At 35.3% G+C, this 9,347-nt stretch overlaps 1 protein-coding gene across 3 annotated transcripts in view; it reads left to right on the top strand.

Annotated features, from left to right (window-relative positions):
• The first annotated feature begins 4,336 nt into the window (after positions 1 to 4,336).
• LOC106870552 (pachytene checkpoint protein 2 homolog) overlaps positions 4,337 to 9,347 on the top strand; it is a 28,140-nt gene continuing 23,129 nt past the window's right edge. The window contains exons 1-3 of one of the 3 annotated variants that reach the window (XM_052966409.2): positions 4,337 to 6,284; positions 6,857 to 6,923; positions 7,433 to 7,535. In XM_052966409.2, coding sequence (XP_052822369.1) covers positions 7,450 to 7,535 — 86 coding nt within the window. In that variant the 5' untranslated portion in view covers positions 4,337 to 6,284; positions 6,857 to 6,923; positions 7,433 to 7,449. Of the gene's footprint in view, positions 6,924 to 7,080; positions 7,536 to 9,347 lie in introns of those variants that run through there. The other 2 variants (XM_014916678.3, XM_089349092.1) reach the window with 2 other exon arrangements.

Genomic DNA, 9,347 nt, shown 5'->3' with positions numbered 1-9,347 from the left:
GTCTGTTCCCATCTTCTTTATCATTGCCCACTCTGCCATCAGCAGCAACAGTTTCTCCACCACTAAACATATCACTGAATTCACTTTCATGATTTTTCATACAGCACCATCATTGGTATTGCCAATGACCACATTCCCCCACCTTCACCATCTTGACACTGTGCACCTCATGGACTTAGAACATTTTCCTCACCATCTGCTTGTCCCAGCACCTTCAACCACCCTCTTTCAATCCTATGTACGACTGTATATCTGTCTTACTCATATATATATACAAAGAAGAAATACAGATATTCTTGGTAAAAATACTAAGGTGTCTGCAGATCAAAAGTACTCAACATATTTAAGGGTAGCTCTTTCATAGTTTACATACCACTTGGAAAATATTTGAGTAAGGAATGTTATGATTCTAGAAGTAAAGCTGCTTCAAGAATCAGCAGAATTTTCAGTATGACAGAAATGGGCAGGGTGAAAGTATGTGTATTACAAAAACTTGCACAACTGAAAACCACCAATGAGCATATTTCAACCTCATCTCTCAGTTACAGCCAAACTTTGATGGATCTAGTAGCAGCTTTCTAGATGAGCCATCTTTCAAGTTGTAAATAAACTTTAAAATACACACATGCATGTGCACAACATATACACTAACTGCACTGTGTATATTTCCAAAAGTTTACAACTTTATAAAAAGTATCAGAAGTCACATAGCTTATAACCTTATCTTTGAAGATACCTAGATGCAAGAGTGCCCTACATGAAACATAGATAAACCCATGCATAAATTTAATATATTTTTGGTAAATTTCCAGAAAAGATTAATGTACAGTTTGTCCAAGAAGGTTGAGTCACTGAAAATTGTTGCATCTTAGCCATATAAAAGGTGGTTAATGTTGAACTTCATAGAAATGCACAAATAAAGAAGCAAGCAACTACATAACCTGAATATTTTAGTCTTAGTGATTTTTTAAATTTAATTTTAACCCTTTAGCATTCAGATTACTATGTCAAATGTTATGCTTATTTATTCACATTACTTTGAATTAATCATGCATTATCTTGTAGCGTCAAGATTTCAATGGTGTATTTGTATATTTTTAAAATAACATTGTAGGGTAGGTGTGAGAGTTTGATTGTAATCAGTTTTAACATAAAATTGGTAGAATATTTGGGCCAGATTAAAGTATTAAGCACAAATACCAGGTATAGAATCAAAGGGCCTTAAAGTTAACCTAGCAAAAACCCAAGTTTTCGAAGGTAGGAAGGCAGACAAATCCCAAATCCCTTCAGATAGATGACCCTACTCAATCTGTAGAAAAGGTGTAGGTAGAAACTCTGTAAGATGTACCATGTAAGCTTTGGACACCTAAAAGGTGCAGCAATATCAGGAAGGTTAACAAGAAAACTAGCTTTTGTATGTGGAAGATGCACAGGTACAATAAACACTGAAAATGTGCAGAAAATAGACTCCATCAACTGCCAGGCAGGCAAGCTGGAGGTGGTAGAGAGCTTCTGTTATCTAGATGACCAAGTTAGTAGTGGAGGTAGCTGTGAGATTAAGATCAGGCTGGACAAAGTTGCAAGAGCGTCTATCCTTGCTGACAACAAAGGCCTCTCTCTCAGAGTGAAAAGAAGATTGCTTGATGCCTGTGTGCAAACAGCTATGCTGCATGGCAGTGAAACACGGGCTGTGACAGCTGAGGGGATGCATAGGCTTGAAAGAAATGAAGCCAGTAAGCTTTGCTGGATGTACAATGTCAGTGTGCATGTTTGACAGAGTGTAAGCGTCTTGAGAGAAAAGTTAAGCATAAGAGGCATCAGATGTGGTATGCAAGAGAGACAACTGCACTGGTATGGTCATGTGGTGCGTATGGACAAGGACAGCTGTGTAAAGAAGTGCCGATCTCTAACTGGAGAGAACCTGAGGTAGATATGAGGCAAGGTGGTGAAGCATAATTTTTTAACTTTGAGCCTCACAAAGTAATGACTAGTGACTGAGATCTTTGGCGATGTGCTATACTTGAGAGGACCTGTCAAGCCAAGTGCACCTGTGCTGGTGGCATGTAAAGAACACCTTTTGAGCACTGGGTCTCATGGAGGCAAAGTAGCCGAGCTCCTTTCGAGCACTGAGCCTCACAGAGGCAAAGTGGCTGAGTTCCTTTCAAGCACTGGGCCTCACAGAGGCAAAGTAGCTGGGTTCCTTTTGAGCATTGGGCCTCATGGAGGCAGTGACCAAGACTTTTGGCATTAAGTTGTGCTTGAGAAGAAAACCCATCAAACAAAGGAACATCGCAATTGTGGCAGATACTGGTATCAAGCAAATTGGCATGTGAAAGCACCTCAGTGTTACACAAATGGCACCCATGCCAGTGGCATGTAAATGCACCCATTATACTCTCGGAGTGGTTGGCATTAGGAAGGGTATGCAGCCTTCCACCATGCCAGCATGGACAACAAACATCAAATGATCATGGTCATGATTATGATCATCATTTTAACACCCACTTTTCTATTCTTGCTTCGGTCAAATGGAATTGGTTAAAGCAGATTTTCTGCAGCCAAATGACATTCCTGTCACCAACTCTCAACTATTTTCAAGCAAGTAATATTTTCCCATGGCCAGATATGTTTTTCACAGAAAACTGGAAACCAACAGTATCATTTGTATAACATCCTCTCTTATCTGTTATAACTATCATCACTCTGGCATATCTGCCAGCACCAACCTCCCTCCACCTTTGTTCCACACTCACTATAGCCACCCCTGCGTAACTATGACATCCAACTCCATCAATGCACATTTCTATCTCTCACCTCTTACTCCTCACTGCACATCATTCACATATTTTCTGATCTCCCTACAGGTTTGTGATACTGCAGCTCTCCTCCCTTCATGCACTGCCACTTATTACCTCTTTCCTCCTGGCCTTTCACCTCAGGCAGGGTGCTCATGTAGGATTTACAGTGGTTGCACAGTGAATGGTCAATGCAACACAGAAACTGTGATCTATGAAGCAGATGTAGTGTTGTTCTTGGAATAACAGAAGTGGGTACATGCAAAAATATATTGGAGCTACAGAAGATCCTATTAAGATGGAGTTAAATAATCACAAGTCCTCTCTTAGAATTCATCAAGAGAAGCTATGCATGGCAACTAAAAGAGGAAGTAACATCATACAAAATCAACTGGAAACTGCTGAAATGACCTGGACCATATCTGAAAGGAAGTAGCCATAGCAAACATTGCTTGGTGGAGATGAAACTTTCTCATTTGTTGCCAAAATGCGAGGGTTAACACACATTCCACATCTTGGTATTTTCTGAACCAAGTTTTAAATTCTAAATTTAAAGTTTTTAATTCACCTGAAGAAAACAGGTCTTTTCATGATGTAATCAGTTTACTCATCAATTAAAATTGCATCTGAAACAGGTGTAGTGAACCCATATCTGTTCTTTCTTTATGTAAACACCACACCTGGAACCTTCCCAAAGTTGGAAATGGAACTCACTGTAGATCATGAAACTATGTATATGGATAATTTTGCATATATATGTGTATGTTGATTTCTTCATATACATGTATATATGTGTTGAGACTATCTGTACACATATTGGTATATGTATGTCAGTATATGCTATATACACAGCTATGCTAATCTTGATCCTAACTTGGTGTCCTTGTTTTTAACATACTTTCATTCAAATAAATCCTACGAACGTACCTTTTTTAGGGTATGACTTTTTGCATATTCCATCTGCAAACTGTGAATTATGATTATTACATTACACCGAACTTCCTGAGACAGCTGTTGAGTTAAGAAATTATGTATTTTCTTCATCTTTTTCTGTATTTTTTGAGCTCTTTGTTATTGTATGTATGTATGTGTGTGTGTGTATATATATATATATATATATATATATGTATATATATAGATAGATACAGATGAATATGGCACTTCAGTTGAGGCACCAGAATTATGAAGCTAAATTTATAAGTTCTAAAATTTCAGAAGAATTTGTTGCTGGGCAGTTTAGTTTAATGGTAAAACACTTGACGCGTAATCACAGAGATGTGAGTTTGAGTCTCATGGCTGGCCAGTAATATATTTTTCTGCAATATATGGATAATTTATCCTGATCACGCTATTTATAGCATTATCACGCGTTTGAGAAATAAATTTATTTCTGTATCATATATATATACATACATACATGCACACACACACACATATAGCTACATATATTTAGAAAGAAAAAACACATTATATATATACAGTATACATTTACATAGACCAGAAAAATATGAAGAAAATACATAATTTTTTAACAGTTGTTTCAGGAAGCTTGGAATAATGTAATAATCAAAAAAGGGTATGCAGCAAGTAAACAATCATACAAAAGTCTGGCTCCTTCTCATCAAGAGAAGGTTGGCAAAAGTGATGAACATAGTAGTGCCGGAGATTCAAGTGGTTGAAGGAATGAGTAGGTAGAACAAGAGCAAAAAGCAGAGGGAGGGAGGGGGATTTCATGACAAGGAGGGAAGGAATAGAGTTAGAATAGAAGAAACAGAGGGAGGAAGGGAGAGGGTAAAGTTAAAGTCAGTGTGGTGAAAGCAAATGTCACTGGTGGTCAAGGGAATCTATCTAAGCAGGCAATAAATCAGTTAGGGATGACAGGTGAGCAGATGGAGAGATAAGAAGAGATAAGCAATGAAGGAAAGGAGCACAGTGGGAGCAGTGGAGGAAGGTATGCTGAGATAAGAAGAAAAGGAGAAAGTGCTGCTAGTATAGCTAGATAATAAGTAAAGAGCTTGACCACAATTAAGAGAAATCATAAAGACTTTATGTAATTGGAAACTGTGGAATAAAATTTATGCTTACACAAGATTACATGAGAGAACCTATTGAGTAATGAGGTATTATGATGGTGAACAATAACAAGTAATTCCATGCAACATAACTTACAAACATGATGGCTAGTGTTGTATGGTGAAGCCCCACAAACTACAGACCAAGATAAGAATAGAGAATATCCTAGGATTTTAGGTGGTGTATATAAGAAGCCAGTGAGGTAGAGAGTTTAGAGGCTCCATCTGAGAATGAATTCAGGTCAGCCTAGTAGTGCCACATGAAATCAACAGTGCCACAACTATAGACCCTAGTTTGGTGAGACCATGGGGTTATAACTTGACATTTATATACAACATTATAATGTAAGCAAAATCCATCTGACAGACATGGTTGGGAGACCTGACAATTACAGGTTTTCCCTCTAGCAGTGGACTTAGGATTAATCCCTATTCTATGCTGATTCATATGATCAGTTATCCTCAAAGGAGGACCAGAGGTGTTAATGTTAGTAGTATGGGACTTGGAGAGGGTGTCACTACTGTTACATGTGTTAAGGTTACTAGAACTAGGGCTGATGGTACTAGTGTGACTATCATTGAAGTGGGTAGGATTCCCAAAGTTCATAGTATTAGTATTTAGTGGGTTAAGGCGGGGTCCAAATGAATAGTTTATAGGGCCCACAGTAAGGCATCTAAATTTGCACCTATTGGAAGAGGCAATAATAGATCCTAAGTTTGGTGTTTTTGGAGTATGAGCTTTCAATTGAAGATTTATTAGAGATGGAGTAGTGTTTATAGTGTAATGGGAAATTAGAGCTTAGAATTTGGAAAAATAGCTTAGGTAAAGATTTAACTTGGGGAGAGAATGGTGAACTTACAACCCCTGAGGTGGCTGTAATACTGGGCAAGTACCGACCACAAGGAAATCCATTGCAGGGTGATTAGATGTGGATGGGTAGAGGCAAGCTTGGCAGGCTTAGATTCCACATTAGGAAAGAGAAGTGCAAGTTTTGTCTTTAGCCTAGTATTGGGAATGTAAGAGATTCTCTTGTAGAAGCCACTATTCCTAAAAGCCTGGTATAACTAGCATGGGACATAATTATTAAAGATATCCTCATTAGCTGATAGGTGAAAAATCCTGATTGAAACACTAGCGATAATGCTATTATGGGTAAATCTAGGGTAATTAGAAAGGACATTGATATATTGTAATCACTCTTTCAGGTCACTTCTTAGAAGTTAGTTGCTTTAATGCTATTTTCAAATGAGATAGAAAGGTTATAATTCTTAAAAAGTTATTGAGGATCTTCCAAGTACTTTCAATGAATGGTCGAGATATACTGGTGGCTGTAAGAAGAGCATTGTCCTCCAGATAGGCTAGGGAAGTGCTGGTTTATTTGAGAGCGAAGAGAAAGTTCAACCAGGTCGTATGTAGGTATGTATTGTGCGGAGGTGTGTGAATGTCTGTCTTTCTTCATCGTTGTATGTCGGTAAATAAAGTGAAAAAAAAAAAATTAGTGCTTTACGAAATCCCTCAAGATATCTTTTCTGCGTCGAGTTACAGGGACACTACCTTGTCACTCTGATTGTCAGAAATGTAGTGACGAATCAATGATTAATCTATTGCGTTATCGTTGTGTAAGTGCTTGTCATGAAATTCGCTGAAAGTAAATAAAATAGTTTACGCGTTTAATTCGTAATGCTAAAGACACCCAGTTGGTGGATCTATTCAATATCAGTCACAAAATACATATTTTTGTCACTTATTAGTAATCTACAAAGTTTCGTCTCCGTACCTTTTCAATTTGAATTTTATAAGTATAGTTTGAAGAAAATGGTATGATGATTCGGGCATCGTTCTTCATAAAAGATGTTTTATGAATAACATTTACCAAATTTTCCTGTATGATAATGATAGTTCATAAATTAAAATATATTTAACTTTTCATTGCATGATTACTAAAATATAAACGAAGATACCAAAGTTTTTTTTCTTTCCTCTTTAAGACTACAATTCTAAAGTCCAATTTAACAGCAAATGTTGATTATTCACGTTATTGCAATTTTGTTTACGGTAAGTCGTTATTTTTATATTTTCATTATTTCAAATTATTCATTATCAAAAATTAAGTACCGAATGTTATATTAAAATATATTAATTTTCGGCTTTTTAACTCTAAACGTTAATATATATATATATATATATATATATATATTATATAAGACATTTAGCGACATTCAAATGAGTCGGTTTATGATTTGGGCGGAAAGTTTGAAAAGTTTCCGTATGTCTTCTGCAATTCAATGATTTAGTTTAGTTTAGTTTTTTGTTCATTTCACAATCCGCATTTAAATCTACGTGATTAATTAATTATCTTTTTACGAAAATATTATTCATCAGAACACAAATAAATGTTTTGCTTTTTTTTACAATTATTTGTTTAGCAACATAGTTTTAAATTTCCCATAATTGAAAGGAGAAAGAAAACGGAAAAGAAATTTAATACACTTCATATTATAATTTTTCAAACGAATTTTGACAAATTGATCTCATTCTACGTTTTTCTGTTGAAACTAATTCAGTCGATAAACTGTAATTAATGGATCGTGTTGCTGAATTAGAAAATGCCCTTCCTCACGATTTTCAATCGTTTTTCCACGTCGAAGTAGCACTGAAACCAGAAAGGTATGTATAATTTGGATTATCACTTGATGTTGCCTTTTTTTATTACTGAAAACTATTCCTGTTTATCATTAAAAACAATTCCTGAACAGAAGGTACATTGAACTTAATCATTTTGTTTCTTTTTAACCACACTGTTTTAGCAAACAGATAATCCATTTCATAACAGTGACATAAATCGATCGAAATGTTTATTTTTCTTAAGCTTATCTCACCATTAAAATGTACTTTATTTAACACTTCCACCTACGCAAGTAAACGTCTACTTTAATTTGATTTTATATAGATTTTCTCTTTTATCTGAATGTTTCCTAAACTTTTTATACATGTGAGGCTTTGCACCTTTATTAGTTGGAATAGTTTATTTTTCAGCTCACTGAAATGTAAATTTATCGAACCAATTGGATCTTGTATTTTAAAATTAAAAAGTTGGAAAAAATACTTCGTTTAAAGACGTCTGAATTTACGTTTTTTTTAAAATCTAAAGTAAATAATAAATTGATTTTTAAGTAAGATTTTTTTTTTTTAATATACCAAACCATTATAAAGAAAGAGAAAAGTGTAAAACTGGAATTGTTTAACTTTTAGTAAGCTTGCTGAAAGTATGAATTATTGTAAGCAGTGGGAAATTTTAAAAGGATTCTTCAATTAAAGTGATATCTTTGTTTGGACAGGAGACTGATTCTCACGTTCAAATGAAATATTTAATGACTGAAATGAGTTTGGAAAAGGAAAAGTTACCACAGCATTTTCTCATCAAAATGTAGAAAGATAAATAAAATGATACATTAAACTATTTAGCTTTTGAGTTCGAATTTTGCATATGGTTCCTCCAGCTCTGTGTAAGATAGTTCGGCAATGCTTCGTTCATTGGTACCAATAACGAAACATTGCCGATAATTCTATTTATTTCATGTTACTTATTGGATAAATAAAAACTGGTTCACCTAAAAAAAAAATTAACATATGAGGCTAGTATCCAATTTAGGGAGAGATTTATTTTTCATTTACTTGTTCTTTCTGTAATATCTCCAAGAGCCTGTGGTTTCATGTTTCTTTAACCCAGATAGTTGTCTTAACATAATGGCTAGGGTGCTAAGGATATGAAAGAAGTTAGAGAAATGGCGCTTGGCGAAAAGTGATTGATTTCTGTCTTTCTCAAAAGGGAGTTTAGATTATATTAGGCATGTGAGGGAACTCTAATGCCGTATGATGCTGAGAAATGGATTGTGTGACAAGGCGGCTAACTGGCAGAACGTCTTTACATTCTGAGTTCAAATTCCACCAAGGTCGACTTTGCCTTTCATCCTTTTGGGCTGATAAATAAGTACCAATTGATGACTGGATTTGACATAATCGTCTGACCCACTCCCCCAAATTTTTCTAGAAAAAGTTAAATATCTCCAGCAATTCAGCTTGGAAAACTACATTAATGTACCAAATGTTAAACTTTTAAATAAACTTTGATTTTTGAAATCTTGGCAGCCAAACAGAACAGATTCATAATCTTGAATACATTTTACCTTAAAGCTAGTATAATCATGACTCAAACACTTTTGTTCAATCAGTGCTGCCTAGGCATTCAACCATTGAAATAATCATTATAGGATGGCTCTACTTGCTATAAATAGTAGCCAAATCTCCCTTATATCACACTATTAAAATGAGAAGATTTGTAACGGTTGTTGTTTATGTTGAAGGCAAAGATGTTGATGTTGACTCCAAGAAAGAAAGACAGTGGCTAAAGTTATAGATAACATATTTATTTCACTATTACATATAATTAAAGCTAAACCATGATGGGCAGGCATGTAT

Source organism: Octopus bimaculoides, chromosome 3 (assembly GCF_046866305.1).
Source record: "Octopus bimaculoides isolate indiv1 chromosome 3, ASM4686630v1, whole genome shotgun sequence".
NCBI classification, from domain to species: Eukaryota; Metazoa; Mollusca; class Cephalopoda; order Octopoda; family Octopodidae; genus Octopus; species Octopus bimaculoides.
This window is presented reverse-complemented; position numbering and strand designations above follow the sequence as displayed.